Source organism: Myotis lucifugus, unplaced genomic scaffold (genome assembly GCF_000147115.1).
Source record: "Myotis lucifugus unplaced genomic scaffold, Myoluc2.0 scaffold_228, whole genome shotgun sequence".
NCBI classification, from domain to species: domain Eukaryota; kingdom Metazoa; phylum Chordata; class Mammalia; order Chiroptera; family Vespertilionidae; genus Myotis; species Myotis lucifugus.
The window spans coordinates 1,973,429-1,991,996 of record NW_005871276.1 but is presented as its reverse complement, the minus strand read 5'-3'; the positions used below and the strand labels follow the sequence as shown (position 1 = coordinate 1,991,996).

General features: G+C 42.2%; 1 protein-coding gene across 1 annotated transcript in view; it reads right to left on the bottom strand.

Annotated features, from left to right (window-relative positions):
* Positions 1-18,568, bottom strand: part of ATG2B (autophagy related 2B) — a 68,982-nt gene that overhangs the window by 3,334 nt on the left and 47,080 nt on the right. The window contains exons 29-40 of the mRNA XM_014463917.2: positions 18,389-18,525; positions 16,157-16,359; positions 14,953-15,179; positions 13,872-13,980; positions 12,881-13,075; positions 11,689-11,790; positions 7,197-7,275; positions 6,686-6,893; positions 2,304-2,373; positions 1,802-1,890; positions 1,077-1,198; positions 543-834 (exon numbers count right to left, since the gene is read on the bottom strand). Of these exons, the coding sequence (XP_014319403.1) occupies positions 543-834; positions 1,077-1,198; positions 1,802-1,890; positions 2,304-2,373; positions 6,686-6,893; positions 7,197-7,275; positions 11,689-11,790; positions 12,881-13,075; positions 13,872-13,980; positions 14,953-15,179; positions 16,157-16,359; positions 18,389-18,525 (1,833 nt within the window). The remainder of the gene's footprint in view (positions 1-542; positions 835-1,076; positions 1,199-1,801; positions 1,891-2,303; positions 2,374-6,685; positions 6,894-7,196; positions 7,276-11,688; positions 11,791-12,880; positions 13,076-13,871; positions 13,981-14,952; positions 15,180-16,156; positions 16,360-18,388; positions 18,526-18,568) is intronic.

Sequence of the window (18,568 nt, the reverse complement as noted above, 5' to 3'; positions counted from 1 at the left end):
GGTGTTCACCCTGTGGGAGCGCACTGACCACCAGGGGGCAGCTCCTGCATCGAGCGTCTACCCCCTGGTGATCAGTGCACGTCATAGTGACTGGTTGTTCCACCATTGGTCCAAAACCAGCTCTCCGATATCCCCCAAGGGTCCTGGATTGTGAGAGGGTGCAGGCCAGGCGGAGGGACTCCACCGGTACATGATCGAGACCGGGGAGGGACGCGGGAGGTTGGCCAGCCGGGGAAGGACCGTGGAAGGGCTCCAGGGCGTGTCTGGCCTATCTCACTCAGTACCAATCGGCTGGACCCCAGCAGCAAGCTGACCTACCGATCGGAGCATCTGCCCCCCCCAGTGGTCAGTGCACATCACAGTGACTGGTTGACCGGTTGACTGTCTGCCCCCTGGTGGTCAGTGCATGTTATAGCGAGCAGTTGAGTGGCCTTAGCATATCATTAGCATATTACGGTTTGATTGGTTGAACGGCTGACCGAACGACCAGACACTTAGCATATTAGGCTTTGATTATATAGGATTACTTGACAGTGGATAACTAATAAAAAAAGCATGATACTACGAATAAAATAGCTTTTCTCAACATTTTCACAATATCATCATAAAACAAAATGGAGGAACGGTTCTGTAACAGCTCGTCCTTCTGCATAGGTTCAGGCAGCCTATGGAAAGGTACCTGTATGGTTTGAACCATCCTGTTGGTGAGTTCCAGGGCAGCCATGGCTGTCGAGGTGCCAAAGGAGGCAGCGCCCCTCTGAAACCCTCTGACGATGCGGCCATCCTTCCGGTACTGCTCTATTGGCAACCAGACCAAGTCCTTCAGGCCTTGCACTAGAACAAGTCAACACGGAGAGGTCAACAGTGGTGCTGGAGCTCAGGTCTCGGCTCCATTCCAACCTGGGGTTTTTAACCCCTGAAATGGGAAGCACAATTTCATGTATATGACTGCAAATGTAGGTTTTCTAGAAAGATGGTTCTGACACAGACTCTCAATGGCATCCATAACCCAAAAGGGGTGAAGAACCACTGATGAGGTAAAATAACTTATCTTCTGATTAAAAAAGAAAACTCACCTAATTGTACTAGTGAGTGCATAGGCCCAACACCTCCCAGGATTCCTGGTAGCTGGTTCTTCTTAATGTCAGTAAGCCATTCAGTGATTGCATAGGAGAATAATTTGTCAACACCTAGCAAACTAAGCAAATGACTGTTAGTATATAAGAAGGAGAAAGATGTATAGCTTTAGATATGTCTGGGGAATTTTTGACTTAAGATAAAAGAAAACTGACTACAGCTTAAGGATAAAATATTATAGATGTTCAATCTGATTATATACATACATATAAATATAAATAAATGTGTGTGTATATATATATCCCAGTTGTGATGTTAATAATTTCTAACAAGGCTTAGGTAATGTGTATAAGTATGTTTTAACACTGCTCTTATTTCTTGAACATCTAAAGCTCTGGCATAGGATTAACTCAATGTCTACAAATTGCCACAGTTCTTAGCTACTTAGTGAACTTCCCGATTTCACTAAATAAGCTGATTTACAACTTTGGGAAATTATTACAAATAATCATAACGATAGCTGTTTTTGAAAAATACTACTCTGTTCCAATTATTTCTACTTTCTCTGAATAAAACCTAGCCCTGGTCAGTAAGGATCCTCTGAAACTAAGCTGTCTGCAAACAGTGCTGTCCATGACTAAGGTGTGCATGCTTGCTGAGAAAACCCCACTTGTATCTGTTGTACTAACATCAGCGACCACAGCGTAAGGTCTCCCTAATGAACGGCTCACCCTGCCGATAGAAGAGCCTCTTCAGCTTCAGTTCAGAGCAGTTCAACTGGGCCAGACCAATCAAGATCCCAGCTAGTGTGCCCTTAAAAAAAATAAAGGCCACATTAGTCTGTAAATTGAGAGACTCGTCATTTAAAATAGTTATTGTCTGGGAAAGTCAAAGCAATATTCACTAAGGAAGCTAAAACAAAATACAGCAAAACAACACATATTTTATAATAGGTAGGACCCAATTTATATCAAATTTTACTCATGGGGTCTTAAGCAAATGGTATTCAATTTACTTTAAAAACAATTACACCTTAAAATCTTGCACTTTCATATATAAAACTATGACAAAAAATTATTTTTTTAAAAATTGAGTCCATTAGAAAAACAAATGAGATAATTTTGTGGAGAGTATATTTATACAAAATTTCCAAACCTGATCCATTGATACATGTTTGCCATGATAGTCAAGCCGAATAGGAACTTCTGATGTGAATCTGAACTCACCTGATCCATTGATACGTGTTTGCCATGATAATCAAGCCGAATAGGAACTTCTGATGTGAATCTGAATTCTCTGAAGATAAAGGAAGAAAGAGATATTTATATTCAAGTTACTAGTAGTTGAAATTAGCTATAAATTAATTTGTTCAACTGGAGAATAAAAACAAAACCACAAAATGAATAAAAGAGAATGACTTTTAGCATTATATTTTCTTATAACATAACTAACCCAAATGTTAATAATCTTATAAATTTTATTTATTTTATTATATTTAAAATTTCTCACAAAAAAACTTTTCCTAGTTTAATAGTGTTCATCTTAAAAAAATGTATTCGGGCAGATATTTCTCAGTTATATAGGATGCAATTACGGGCAAGTCACGTTACCTCTTTGAGTCTAAATGTCTTTGTAAATAAATTTTTAAAATGCCGCCTACACTGGTGAATTTTAGTGAGCGTTCCTGAGATTAATGCTTGTAAGCAGGATATCGGAATGCAAATATTGGGAATTCTTTGATAGAATTACACACTGATGGCACACATCAAACACAAGGAGCTTGCAAAGGCTGAACTGCAAGCGGACACTGGAAACATGTGTTCTACAGAATCAGTGTTGGTGATTATATCCTAAGCCATCCCACAGAGACCACTTAACCTCCGTAAAATGAAAATGCTGTATTCAGGTCATCACCACAAGGACATCTCCCGTCTTCTGAATACTATCTCCATTTGGTTCTCTGGGCAACAGCCCCTCAACACCTGCCTCTTCCTTTCTTACGTTTTTTCTCCATGGCACAAAATAGCATCCTTTGGTTATTTTTAAGTTCATTTAAATAGGGATTTTTCTCTACTCTGTTCACTGTGCCTAGAATAAAATGTGGCATATATATAGCAAATGTTCAACAAGTATTTGTTGAATAAGTAAATGTTGAATAAATGTTGGGGAGAACTTATTAGACCAGTGGTTCTCAACCTGTGGGTCGCGACCCCTTTGGCAGTTGAAGGACCCTTTCACAGGGGTCGCCTAAGACCATCCTGCATATCAGATATTCACATTACGATTCATAACAGTAGCAATATTACAGTTATGAAGTAGCCATGAAAATAATTTTATGGTTGGGTCACAACATGAGGAACTAACTGTATTTAAAGGGCCAGAAGGTTGAGAACCACTGCTCTAGGAGCTTTTGAGAATAGAAATAGAAACCTATAAGCTATTTGACAGTCTAATGGAAAAACAAACATTTACTGGGTAAGTAAGGCTACTTACTATACTGCAGGAAGCCACTGCTTTCCAATACTATCATGAAAGTGCACCATGGAACAAAGAAGGCTGATGGACCTTGAGCATTAGCAGGACTGACGCTAAGCACCGATTGTTCATGCTGAGATAGTGGTGGTTTGAAGCAATTTCCTGACCTGATAGCCTCCAAGTAAATGTTTACTGGACCTTACTAATCTTTACTGACCTTAGAGACGGTCTGTCTGCTACCTGTTTGCCGTGCTTTACTGAGGGCAAGATGTGTATCTAAAACTGAATAAAAAGCGGATAAGCCCAGGTCTCAGTGTGTCTCTTCAAGAAAGAGGCTCCACCTGGCCCCCAATGCCTTCTAAATTCATATTTCTTGTATAGGATTTTCATTTGTGCGTCGGCCCCTTCTGAACCCCGCCATGAAGGTCGAGGCATCTGGTGCCATGAACAGGGACTGGAGGAGAAGATTCGCCTGAGCGAAAAACGAAGTGAAAAAGGAAAAGTGGAAATTCACTGGAAAGGTGGGAAGTTCACCGCGCACAAAGCCCATGCCAGCTTCGGAGTTGCGACTGTAAGTGGATGGGGACGTTTTTAATCAGCCAGGTTATAATGGGGAAGAATTCGAGTAAAAGGCAAAAACATCATTGTACATTTTTAGCTTGCATGCTCAAGGATAAAGGAATTAAGGTGTCAAAAGGTCCTCTCTTAAATCAGGCTCAAGGAAAACGAGTGCCCTTGTCATCTTTAACTATGTGGGCTCTTGTTTGACTGCATTATGCCCACTTCGTATTGGGGATCAACAGTCTGTCACACCTAAGGGCCTGGATCCTCCGCCTCTAGTGTGGGAAGGCTCCACAGCTGGAGAAAATGGGCTAACAGTCCTTTCACAAAAGGACTCCTTAATGCTCTGTCTGAAAATTACCATCTGACGCCTTGGGACTGGCAGGTTTTAGCTAAAACTTTAGACGCCAGTCAGTGCTGTGGAGAGCAGGATAGGGTGAGATCTGTGAACAACAGGCTGAGGTCTAGGCCGCATTCTGGCTGTAAGTCCCAGGCCATATGAAACATCGGAAAGATCCATAAAAAGAACTGATTTATTAAGTCTTGTCTATGTGTTATGCGTGCTTGTAAATATCGTATATATGAGTGTCTGTTAATTGTTGTTTTAACTGTCTTTGTTGTTCGGTTTAATTTGTTTATTGTTAGTCTATTAAGCATGCCTTTAATTATTTTAATAGAAAAGAAACAGTAAATGGCTAGGCCATTACTAAATTTCCCCAGAGCAAACAGGATGTGGGGGTGGGGAGAGAGAATATGAGCAGTACACGTGGCCATAACACAGGTCCTAGGAAAATTCCATAGACAAAGGGAGGCAACTAAAGAAGGCCCCAGCCACTAATTACTAGTCTCTTAGTGATCCTGTAAAATGGACGCCCGCTCTCGGGAGTGTTCTTAAAAGTCCCATTTTTGTCATGTTTTTGTTTCCCAGTCCCTCATTTGAAATTTGAATAAATAAGCCATTTCTCACAGTTTGGAGACTTCTATACCCATGAAGAGAAAAAGGCTAGCTTAAGAGAAGGCTCACCCCGCCGGATTTTGGGTGGCCTCTGGGCCTAAGCCCATCTCTTCACGATGCTATAGAACAGGCCGCAGACTGTTTTCCTTTGGGAGATGGTGAAAATGACACAAGGAAAATATACAGGCTGGGTTTGGGCAACAAAATTAGTGTTTCCATAATTATGGGTAATTCTTGAATAATAATAGACCACATTCTAAGGTTGCCTCCAGGTCCTGGGGGCACTTCTGTTTTTATAAAGAAAAATAAAATAAAATAATACTTTAACATTAAAGCAACTGAAAGCCCGTAAGTTATCTCTGTTACAGAATTTGCCAAGGAAAATGCTTTGGGTAATAATTGGCTTTAAAATCTCAAAGTTGTTAAGGCAAAATATATATAACTAAAATGAAGAGTATATGGTGAAAAATCTTTTTCAGCGGTAATTACATATTTGTGCGTCGGCCCCTCCTTCAGATCCTGAACCCCGCCGCAAAGGTCACAGACTATACAAGCTAAAAAGTGTCAAATTTCATTGCTTTCAGTCCAGAATTTTAACAACTCAATTTCTTTTACATCAGTTATCCAGTATTCACAAAAACAAAGCTGATAGTTTACATGTGATTCATATAAAATGAGAATTCAATTTATTACTTAGAATACACAATTTTTGGTAGAAAAGGTTTTTTAAAAGATCGATGTGGGAAAATAACAAGTGAGGTCATTCTTTTGTGGTGGGAAGGTTTGGAATCAACAGAGATCATCTATTCCTGGATCTTCCCAATCCTCATATTCCGTTTTTTTAATCTTTCAGCAGTATACATAATATTTAAAACAAAGTCTAATCTCAGAACTCAGAGGGAAAGAGAGTGTTTGGGGGCACTGATGCCGTGGGCGAGGAGCACAGAGAACCAGGGGAGGAAGCTCATTGTGCCTCACAACACAGGTGGGTTGGATCTTCACTCTTTTCCTTCCAACAGAGCCAGGCTCCTCCCTACCATCAAGGGTCAGGAAGGAAGGACGATGGGGAATGAATGGGTCAGGAAAGGAGGGACACACTCCATGTGCACAGCAGGGCAGTAGTCGGAGCAGACAGCAGCAGCACAGGGACCTGGGCTTCCTGGTCGTGCCAGCTTAGCCAGGGAGGGCAGGGACAGGAAAGACACAACAGTGATGGGGGAGGGCAGACAGAGAAACTAGACAGAAAATTCTCACAAGGAAAGGGGAGGAGTGTTGAAGTCGAGGTGAGTAAAGGAAAAGAGAAAAAAGGACAGCACTGTGTTTGAGAACCAAGAAGCCATTCAGTGACCAGAAAGAGGGACAGGAGAGGAAAAGAGGAAGCAGCTAGGAGGAAAAGGAGACTCCTGCTGCACAACCAAGAGAGAGATGAGCCTGAACCAGGTTACCACCTGTAAAATGGGAGATGGAGGTTGGTGGGACAGCGATAAACAAATACACAGTCTATGATCTGGCAGTGAGGAGAGAAGCTGATGCAACCTCATGACTACCCTACACAGCGTGTTAAAGAACCATCTTCACAACTCCAAAGAACTTTGTTATCAAAATTAAACGACTTACCTAAAAAACACAGGCTGGTCACTAAACGAGGCTTCTTCAGCCGCGAAGTCCTTCTCTTCCTCCCCGTTCGCCACTTCCGCTGAATTGGCACTGTCGTTTGGGGAAGGTGGCTTTGGCCCAGAGAAAGAAAGCACTAGACTTGGCTCCTTCAAGGTACTCAGGTGCCTTGGCACACTGCAGGTGACGTCAGCGCCGGGAGACTTCTTCACTGAAAGGGTAACGCGCACGTCGGGAACACTGGCTATGCTTCCGTAGAGCCCCATACATCAATCTAGCTTTAACTGGTTTTGCTACATTTCACTTAATGAACACAATTAACTGCAACAGAAAAATGACTTTCACCTTTTAAACGATTACTTTTACATAAATTACATTTGCATAATTTAATAAAAAATACACACAACTCATTTATATAAATGAAAATGAAAACTACATAAGTACATTCTCAAAAAGGCCTCATAACAGTCAATCCAAGTACTTGTTATAGACTTTTCAGCTACATGTTTAGTACCTTCTGGATCTGGAGCCATTAGAAGCTCTACTTCTGTAGAAAGACTTGTGAAGAAATCCTTCAGGAAGAACAAGGCATCCTAAAATTGAGAGATGTAGTTACAATATTTGGTAGCACACAAAAAATTTGGCAATTCCAAAGACTCTGACTGACTACAGATCACACTTGTAAGAAGTATAAATAACAAGTTAGGAGGGTGTTTTTCCAGGTAACACGGCAGATGGGACTGAAGAACAAGCAGTTGGTTCGACAGCACTGGAAATACACTCTGGTCTGCAGGAGGGTAGTGGGTTCATGCCTTGCTCATTAGATTATGCATTACACTTACATATTTTACATATTATTTACATTACATATATTTATTACATATTACTATATATGTGTATGTCTCTAATCTCAAGTAGTAAAGTTAATAGTATATGAAATGTTATTCCTTGGCCACTAGGAGGAGATATTTTCAATGATATGTTTTTTTAAATATGCCTGCCTTCAAAAAGCAGAGAAAATTAATAAATGTGCTCTTAAAAAAATGAAGACTAAGAGACAGTGATTTACCCATTTTTACTACAAATGCACAAAACACCAGACAAAGGGATACTAATCAAGTCAGAATTTTTTTTTGTTTTGTTATTTATGCTAAACTCTCTAAAATTCATAAGTCAAACAACCCAATTTTGAAACTAGCAACACAGGCCCAGGCCAGGTGGCTCAGTTGGTTGGAGTGTTGTCCCATGCACCAAAAGGGTCGCGGGTTCAACTCCCAGTCAGGGCACATACCTAGGTTGCGGGTTTGATCTCCGGTTGGGGCATGTACAGGAAGCAACCGATTGTTGTTTCTCTCTCACATCGATAGTTCTCTCTCTCTTTCTTTCTAAAGATCAATAAAGACATATCCTCGGATGAGAATTAAAATTTTAAAAAAACTAGCAACACAAAGATTTACAGTGGTTGTACCATGTAAACCAGTAAGTAAATGAGGAAACAAACTGTGGAATACCCATACAACGAAATACTAATCAGCAATAAAAATGAACAGACTGCTATATACATGGTAGCACACAGCCTACATGAATCTCACGGACACAATGTTGGAGAGGAAGCCAGATACAATTCCACTGACACGAAGCTGTGGAAAGGTAGCTGATCTGTGGTGGTGTAAATGAAGTCAGTGGTTGCTTTGGAGTGGTGGAGACTGACTACAAAGGGACATGAGTGGACTTTGTAGGGCACAGAAAATGTTTTATATTTCAATTGGTGTCGTAGTTACTCAAGTGTATATTTGTCAAGCTCTGTGCATTTATTATACGCAATACTTCAAAACAATCAATTTTTTAAACTTAAAAATTTGGTTTTTTATGTATGCTACACTTGAACTACAAAATATTTATTTCTAGCATTAAGGTCGTATGATAGAAGATATTAATAGTGCAATATGACCACGTGTTAAAAAATTACTTTTCAGGTCGTACTCGGGCAATTAAGCAATGATGCTGAAAAACCACAAATGTGCACGCAAACTGGTCCTGCCACATATTCAGCATCGCCAGCCTCAGCTGGGCATTTACTTATCCTTCCCCAATGGCCTTACCTCTCCTCTCAGATCCTGAACTAGGCTCTCATGCTTTCACAAAGATCTTAATGTGGCTGACTCCACTGCATTCCTTAAGGCCCACACAAATGTCCCCTCCCCCAGACAGCCTTTCCTGATCACCTCTCACTCTTCTAACCGCACCCCCCACACACCTGGCCTTGGAGCCCTCTGCTGGTGGGGAACCTCACCCTAAGCCCACCCTTATCACTTGTAGTCCCCATAGGTGTTAAGTCATAGTTTATGTTGGTCTCGCCACACCACACAGAGACCTTTGGGAATAAAATGTTTATTCATCTTTGTACCCCCGGCATCCTAGTACAGAACCTGGGACGTGGCTGGCATTCAGCAAATGACTTGGAATTAATTAGCATATCTTCCTCACACAGATTTCCAGGTGGTATATACTAAAATGAATACTAGACTAGGAGTCAGGAAATCTGGCCCCTTCATATTTTGGACCTCAAACTGCCTAGTTCTATAACCTTCATCATCTATTCACCCCCCCTAGACGGAGATCACCCCATCCGCCTAGCTTTCTGCCTACCCCATGGGCACACTGAACTTTGGAGGCAATTGCATGGAACTCCATCAGCAATGCAGCTTTTTATTTTTATTTTGTTAATATATTTTTATTGATTTCAGAGAGGAAGGGAGAGGGAGAGAGAGATAGAAACATCAATGATGAGAGAGAATCATTGATCAGTTGCCTCCTGCATGCCCCACACTGGGGATCAAGCCTGCAACCTGGGCATGTGCCCTTGACCAGAATCGAACCTGGGATCCTTCAGTCCACAGGCCGACACTCTATCCTCTGAGCCAAACCAGCTAGGGCAGCGATGCAGCTTTTTAAAAACATGAGAAAACAATGTGTTGCTTTCATACTTACTATCTATGAGTCAGTGAAGAAAAATAAAAGAGAGATATGCTTGGTAAGAAAAATATTACTCAAAGCATTATCATTCATCAACTGATTTGCTTTCAAAAGGAAAAATGAAGAACACAAATATTTGGTTTTCTAATCAGACGACCACTTGCTATCTCAAAATACGGTGTATCAATCTTAGAAGCTGCAAACCAGGAAGGTTTTTTAATCAATAACATACCCCCTGAGGCTGACATATTTGTAGCATGGCTTTGTTTCCCAGGCTTCAGAGCGGGGGACTTATTCCCCATTCCTCCTCAGCTTAGTCACATCATTTATTTCCCTGACTGTCTTCTCTAAGATTAACATTTTCCCACTTTAAAATCATAATGCATTTCAGTTCTAAAGAAGAAATTAAGCTCAATATTAAAGAGAAAAGTCTATTAAAGAAAATTGGGCTTGCTAAGTCTGGTGAAGTCGTGCCATAAAGATTTACCTTGCTCAAATCTGTGCTCACATGTGATTTCCACAGATGAAATTTCCCATAAATACTTCATCATATTCCTACTAGGACAATGTATGGATAAGTTAAATTAAAATATGGGTACCAAGAGGTATTATTCTCATAATGAGAAAGCATAAATCTAAAGTTCTCCTTGGTAGGTCTGACCCAGCTTGGAAGCTACAAATATTAATGAAAAGTTGTGCTAAACATCTGTTTCACATATTCTCTAAGATATGTATATATTTTCTTTACAATATAAATATTATTTAAGCTTATTCCTAAATACATTACTTATTTAAATTAAAAAATCAACATTACTCAGTCAATATTAAGTGAACAAATAATGCTACCATCCCACACATACTCTACATTCAAACCTGAGCTCACCCCAATACAAGGTATAAAAGGAGGGTTTGGCTAAGTGGATAGATCGTCGAGCTGTGGACTGAAGGGTCCTGGGTTCAATTCTGGTCCATGGTACATGCCCAGATTGTGGGTTCAATCCCCAGTGTGTGGTGTGCAGGAGGCAGCTGATCAATGATTCTCTCTCATCATTGATGTTTCTATCTCTCCCTCTCCCTGTCTCTCTGAAATAAAACACACATACACACACATTAAAAAAATAAAATAAAATAAAAGGAGGGTTTGTTGGTAAGATTCTTTTTAAAGCCCCATTTATTTTCTTCAGTCGTTATATGATCTTTAACATTCTGTGCCAGGCACCAAGCGAAGCATTTGACATACACTAGTCTCATTTAATCCTCTTTGTTTAAAAAATGATGCTATATGTATTACTTTAATTTTATTAATGAAGAAACTGAGGCTTGGATAAGTTAAGTAACTTAGCCAACGCCACACAACAGGTAAAAGAGAGCTCAGATTTAAACCCAGGTCTGACTCCAACCCTATGCTCGTCACCACTACACTGCACCACTACAAAGCATCATATTGTCGTATACCTTGAATAAAGTCTGCAGAAGAGGCACCAACTATGTTTTTAACAGCAATTCGGCCCAAAGCAAAACCTAGAATAACTTGATGGGATGCTTGTTGGAATATGGGAAACAGGATTTATGTCTTTCCATGAATCTCTGTTGTCTGTGACCAGTTCAGGTGCCAATTTACTACGTTGTCATTTTACCCAGGGCAGAGGAACTGTCTTCCAGGTGCTGCGAGTAAGACTCAACCCTTTATATCCTTCAATCATATCTCAGGGCTTCCTTTAAGACTCTGAAAACACCTGCACATCTGGATGAGAAGTGTGTCCGTAAGAATGAGAATGAGAAGCAGGTTCAAGGGCTATGTCATGCAGACCCTGAGGAGGAGACTGGGATAACATCTAGAACGATTATACACCAACAGTTCAGATTCCAAAAGCCTAAGAAACCTGCCCTGCTCTTTACCAGCAGAAGTCTGTGTTAATTATCCAACTTTCGTAAAGGTTAAATAGTAAGCATTTGATTCTTAAGTCTCTCATTCCGAATGTGGATGTGTATTTCACCGCAGTCCCATGAGTTATGAGTGTAGTGCCTACCTGGTCGATATTGAGGCGAAGTGGCATCAGTGACACTCGTAAGCAGCACTCCTGAGGTGACCTGCCCGACTCTGGGCGCACGTGTAATGCTTTCACGGTCAACTACAAGACAAAAGGGAGAGAATATCCCCAATGATATTAAGACATTGGTCTCATTTAAAAAAACAACAACAAAGGAAAAGAACTGTATTCCTAGACCAGAAAGTGGAACTGTTTACCCTCTTTCCTTAAAGCCTGAATCAAACTTTTCTGGGTCACACACTCCCTCAAGAATCTGATGAAAGATATGGATGCTTTTTAGAGAGAAAAAAGCACATGGTGCTGCCGTGCAGTCTCAGGAGGCTACAGGCCCCGGAGCTAAGCCCAGTCGGTACTCCAGAGCCAGCTCCATGACGCTTTCACCCAGGAGTCCTCACTAATCATTTCTGCTCCACTATGCTTTTTAAAGTGTTAGAAATCTGAACCCTTCAAGCAATCCTAACTACTCTGTACAGATTGCTATGGACTTCCGGTTTCCCTCAGCTATCATCATGTTGACGAATTTAGTGAATGGACCTTAGAAGTGACAAGCAAAATAATTTTTAAACCATAAAACTTTAAGCAGCATATTTAAAAGGGGTTTTCATATTAAATTGGGTAAAGATACCTGGTAATTTTCCCCAATCTAAATCTTCTGCAGTTATCTATACAATAAAAGCCCAGGACCGTTAGGGTGGAATGACCAGAATGACCGGTCACTATGATGCGCACTGATCACCAGAGGGCAGATGCTCAATGCAGGAGCTGCCCCCTGGTGGTCAGTGCGCTCCCACAGTGAGAGCGCTGCCCAGCAAGAAGCTGGGCTCACGGCTGGTGAGCATAGCGGCGATGGCAGGAGCCTCCCCTGCTTCCACGGCAGCGCTATGGAGCGGTGAGCCAAGTGGTAAGAAACGGGCAGGCGGGCATTAAGGAGCGGGCGAACCAAGGGCAAGCCAAGTGGTAAGAACCGAGCAGGCGGGCGGTTAGGAGGGAGCAGGCGGGCAGTTAGGAGCAAGGGGTCAAACATCCCCCGAGGAGTCCCGGATTGCGAGAGGGCGCAGGCCGGCCCGAGGGCCCCCCGACCCCGCACAAATATCATGCATTGGGCCTCTAGTATATAATAAAAACACTTTCTAAACTTCAGATAACAAAAATATCAAGTTTCCAATCTTACCATGTTGGAATGAGCTTTGCGAGGCATTTCCTTGCTGCAATACAGGTACAAGAACTTGTTCATCTGTGACGTGGCCAGCCGGTCTCGAATCTCAAGGTCCTGCACGAGGAACACCTGCCGGGAAACTGGGTGCTCTAAGAGGCTGGGGTCGCACTCCGGCTTGCACGGTGGGTAGACCTCATGCTGAAACTTCACCTTCACAGACAGGAGAAGGAACACAGGGCCATCTTGACATTTTATTTAAATTAGATTTTCTCTTTGCAATGCAAAATATCACTCATCTCATTCTTTGAATTCTCAGCTTTCAATTCCACTTTCATGGAGTGTACTGTTCCTTCATTTATTTGCTCACTTAGGTACTGATCTGTATGTTCCCTACACACAAGGATAAGTTTGACTTGACATTTCTTATGAGATCTTGGCAAAATCCCCATCCTTCCCAAGCCAAACTCTCAAGAGGAATAAGACATACAATTACCCTCTTGTACTCATGAACTTGCCTGCAAAGGAATCAATGACAGCAGGTTCAAGTTCCAAAGTGGGCAAGGATACAATTAAACACATGGAATTGGCATCATTCTACCTCCACATTAAGCACCGTAATATATGACCCTCAGCACAATCCCAAACAAGCTGGCAGAATTAAATGCATATGAAGTCACTGGGGGCCTGGCCCCACGGTGTGGGTCCCGACGTCCAGAGGACCTGACGTGTGCTGCCCAACGCAGGCATCCCCAGACAGAGACTGCAGGCATGGCCCCCCGTGTGGTCCTGGGAAAGCAGGATCAGAATCCCCTGAGAACTCATTAAAAATACCTATTCAAGGGCCCTACCTCAGCTCTACCAAATCAGAGACTTTGGGGCCCAGCAGCTGTTTTAATAAGCCCTCACGGGGGTTCTCAGGCTTGCACATGGGGGGGCGGGGTGCACTAATGAGCCCTCGCTAATGCTCCCACTCCCGTGGAACTTTCCCTTCAAAATGCCATCTTACCTTGCTTAACTGTATTTCCATTAAAAAGTCATGGTTTCTTCCTTTGCCCCCACATACCATATTACGCCCATGTCTTGTGGGCGTGTGAGAAGGTGAACTGTGGGGACTACTATAATTGAAAAAGAAAAACCTTTTGTTACAGGAATATTCAAAGAAAGGTAATGAATAACCACAGAAAAATAACAAGCTGAACAGAGAGTAAGATACACAGCTGTCAGGAAGATCACACTGCCACACACTGTACGACTATAAATCAGCACAGCTTTCATACTTTGGAGACACTGCGAACATGCACTTTACTGTACTGCCCTGACTGCAATCGCCTGCTAGCTAAACAGGAAAACCTAACTATGATGCTGGCGTTCACATCACAGGACAGACTTGGAAATGAGACTTCCTTATAAGTTCCTGGTCACTTCAGAAACCCCTGACAGTTAGAGTACCAGTCCTAGAAATCCCAATGAATAGACAAAGAACTACAGTAAATTCACAAGTGTTTAAAAATTACTTTTAAATACAAACAGTCACTATGTTGTTGTGCCAAGGTTACCACCTCCTGATGCCTTTTCTCTCTCTGCCCCCCTCCCGCCCCACCATGAGCATGCCTGCCCGCTACCTGGTCCTCTATGCAGTTCTCTAGCTCAACCGAGTGATGCACCTGTTTAACAAGGACTTCGGGAGCATTGACGCCGCTGCGTGCCGGGCGGGGTGCTGGAGATTCAGGGGCGTGCATGGTCCCTACCTCCTGGTGCACACACTTCACTGCCCTCAGTTGCTCACACAACTCTCTCTCCATTTCAAACCCAGGGCAGGGTCGGGTCACACTCATTTTAGTGAATGTGCCCCTAATACAGGTTCTGGCACATGGTAGGTGCCCAAAAAATGTTGCTCACTGGAGAGCACTTAAGTCACCACATTTTAGTAAAAATACAAACACTGCACATAAGTTTACAAAATGGAAAACTCTAACACTACCATTTACAGAGTGATACAAATTGCAGATTTTTAATACTACTTTATTAATAATTCTTCAAACGATAATCCTGCCAAACAAACTTACATAGAAATGAATTTAACTTACATGTAACTTTTAGCTGGAGAAGTAGGAGGGGCTGTTCCAAAATCCTTTCCTCCATAAAGATGCCAAACAAGAGAGACTTCTTTAACAACATACCGGACGACGGGAACGGGGAAGTGCAAGGGGGCTCTGCTCGCATCTGTCTTCTTAACGGGCAGACTGAAGTAATTATCTCTTATCACAATTGCATCTTCAGCCATTATTTTTACAACTGGCTCTTCTTCCTTCTCCTGAAACACAGAAACAGGTAACACATACTATCTTAGCCGAGTAAAAATCACTGATTATGTTGCCTGTCTCAAAGGGATGTACTGATCTGCATCCTTTCTAGTGATTTTAATACATAAAACAGAATAATAGTCCTGACATTAATCATCACAGAAGATATTCTGCATTATTAGCCAAAAAGTGGATTCTCTGTTCTATGCAAAGTACTCCATAAGGATTTTTTATAACCTATAATTTGGCTTTTACTATGTGACTGGCAATAAAGAGGCAGGTGTGTGTGTGTGTGTGTGTGTGTGTGTGTGGTTCTTTAATTCAAAGTCAATACTGCATTCCAAATCTGACCTACTTCGACATCCTGACCAAATTATCATGTTCTTCATAATGAGGTTATCATGAATTTTATTGCTTTCACTTTTTTTTGTAATTCCCCAGAACTTAGTCAAATAAATGCACTCACCTACTAAGTTAGTACTAGGCAGTTTACAACATATATGCGCTAAATAGCGATGCATTTTCAATGGGGTTCAATTCTAGCACCAATGCTTAACCATTTTGGTTAGTGAACTGTGGATTCAGTAAAAGCAGCCCATGATTTTTAAATGTGAGTATGACTCTAAAATGGAAATTATATCAACCAACCACCAGCCTTCACACAAAGCACATCTGACCTCTCCCAGGTGTTGGACTAGCAACTCTGTGCAGCACCCCTTTCTGTCATGAAACTCCCCAGCCTTCCTACACATGACATCTGTAGTTCAATTAACTACGAAGGAGATTTTTGCAAATTAGAGCATTCTTCTGAGTCCTTGAGAGATGTGTCACAGAAATAGCAAAGCGTAACAAACATTTACATAGCATCAATGGTAAATTACAAAACAAAGTAATTCCGAACAATAAAAAGTTAAAATCTTAATCTTTTTGGGCCTTTGTTGATTTTTAGCGTTATCTTAAAGCCTCAATTATGCTACCAATTTATTACCTGAACGGTTGCCCTTGGTGCAAAGAGAATGCAAAAGTCATCGTTTTCAGTGGACACCCCTGGCACTGCGTCACTAATCAAGTGGGGGGTGAAGGAGGCATAAGTGGGGCCGGGCTCCTGGGACACATTCCCACTCTCATCTGGAAACAGGAAGAGGTCTGAACAACATGGCTCCTGAATGTGACATTTTTCATCCAAAACACCTAGGCAGAAAGATGACAGCGTTCAGTTTTGGCACATGCTGAAACATCAACAACAACATAACAAAAATAAGCATTTTAACCATGTGTCAGAGACGCAGTATGTTGAACGCTTTCACCTGCAAAATCTCACTTTTTTTCACAATTCCCCTCTGGCTGCTGACAAAAAGACTAAGAGTAAGTTTGAAGCTCCCTAAGAAAAGAGTAAACGATGGGCTCATGAAGTGCAGGCTGTCCGTGCTGGAGGAGCTCAGGAATTCGGCAGCAGCGGTTAGTGGTGACTGGAGTTTGGTTTTTGGTTTTAGCCAGAATCTCATATTGACAATCCTGTCCTGTGGGTAGAGCTCTGCAAGAAACCCATTCGACAATATAGCAGGAGCAGGGAAGCGAGTGTACCCAGCAACGTCACCTAAAACTACAGGAACTCTCTGCTCATGGAGGGTGGGAAACAGCAGTCAGGCAGGCCTCCAAGCCACAAACAGACGGCTTCTTGGGGTGCTGGATACCCACACAGGATATCTGTTCTCAGGTAGCTCTCGGTATGAAGTTCACAAAAGAGTGCACTTGCACCAAAATCTCTATGTAAACATACATTTTTATACGATTCATTTCATATTAGATTCGCCAAGTCTTTCTCTATTCAGTTATTCAAATCAATCATTTACTATGGACTGAGAACACTAAGATGGATAAAGGGACATTTAGCCTCTAGAGGCTCACAGACTAGACTTTAAATTCTTCTATGGCAGCATCTTGAACTTACACCTACTTGAGTGCCTAATACAGAACCTTGTATATTGAAGCTGCTGTCATTAAATACCCATTTCTACATAAGGTCAGCTGCTAACTTTTATTAGAAATGATGTGGTGCTAGGAAGCTGAGGGCTCCCATTTGCTTCCTTAGTTCTAATTTAGAATGAAAGCAACATTTAATACTAAAGTCTTAAAACATCATAAAGTAATTTTTAACAATTAAGAGTTCACAACATATAGAAATAGTTAAATTCATCCAATCAGAAAAAAAAATATTTTTCGGAGACATGCTTCAAAATGTTTAGATGCTTCCCATCTGGTTCCTCCTCCTTGCCTATCCAACTTTATTGTTTAACTAGAGGCCCGGTGCACAATATGTATGCACTGGAGGGGGGGGGGTCCCTCAGCCAAGCCTGCGCCCTCTCTCAGTCCGGGACCCCTCGAGGGTTGTCCGCCTGCTGCAGGGAGCGGGCCTAAGCTGGCAGGCAGACATCCCCCCAAGGGGTCCTTAGCACTGCCGCAGAGGCAGGAGAGGCTGCCGCCACCGCCACTGCACTCGCCAGCTGTGCCCGGCTTCTGGCTGAGTAGCGCACTCCCTATGGGAGTGCACTGACCACCAGGGGGCAGCTCCTGCATTGAGTGTCTGGCCCCTGGTGGTCAGTGTGCGTCATAGTGACCAGTCGTTCCACCGTTTGGTCGATTTGCATATTAGGGTTTTATTATATAGGATTCTTTTCAATAAGAGGGAACATTTGCTACATAATAGCCTGAGCTGCTAGGTAAGTGGGGCTCCCCCTGTCTTTGTCCGTGTCTCTTGATGTTAATGATCTTGCCAAGATACCTTCTCTCTCCCTTCGACATACCTAAGTCCTATCCACAGTTTGAAAGCCAACTCATCGCACTTTCACTGAAGTCTGATGCACTGATTCCAACCCGTTTCAAACAACATTTACAGTATGTAACACCCTCTGAGGTGTTTCTTCCCATGTTATCATTTCTGAACCACTCTGCCCAGTTTAGCGCCAGTTTGCTTTACTAACCTATAAGCTTCCAGGAAACATGGCTCTGCTTCCACTTGATCTGCATCCCCCACAGCATCCTCGTCGGTGTTATTTATCTACTAGACACTCAATAAACAAAGCTGACTGACTAACATCCACCAGAACTCAGACTTGTTTTGTCTTTAATGAGTTCCTTGTTGAAGAATTTGTAGGAACACACACAATGTAAGCCTCGATGACAACACCAGGGCTTCCAGAGGAAAGCCCGTCTGCCTTACCGTTAGACTGTGGTTTCACGGAGGAACTGGCCTGGTGCACTTCAATCTCCTCCATGGCATCGCTCATCAAATCTCGTAAAATCTGTTGATCTGCTTCAGGAAGTACTGGGCCTCGTGAGGACGACCGACACCGAAATCTACCTACAGTCACAGAAACTAATTAAAATAACTGAACTGCTC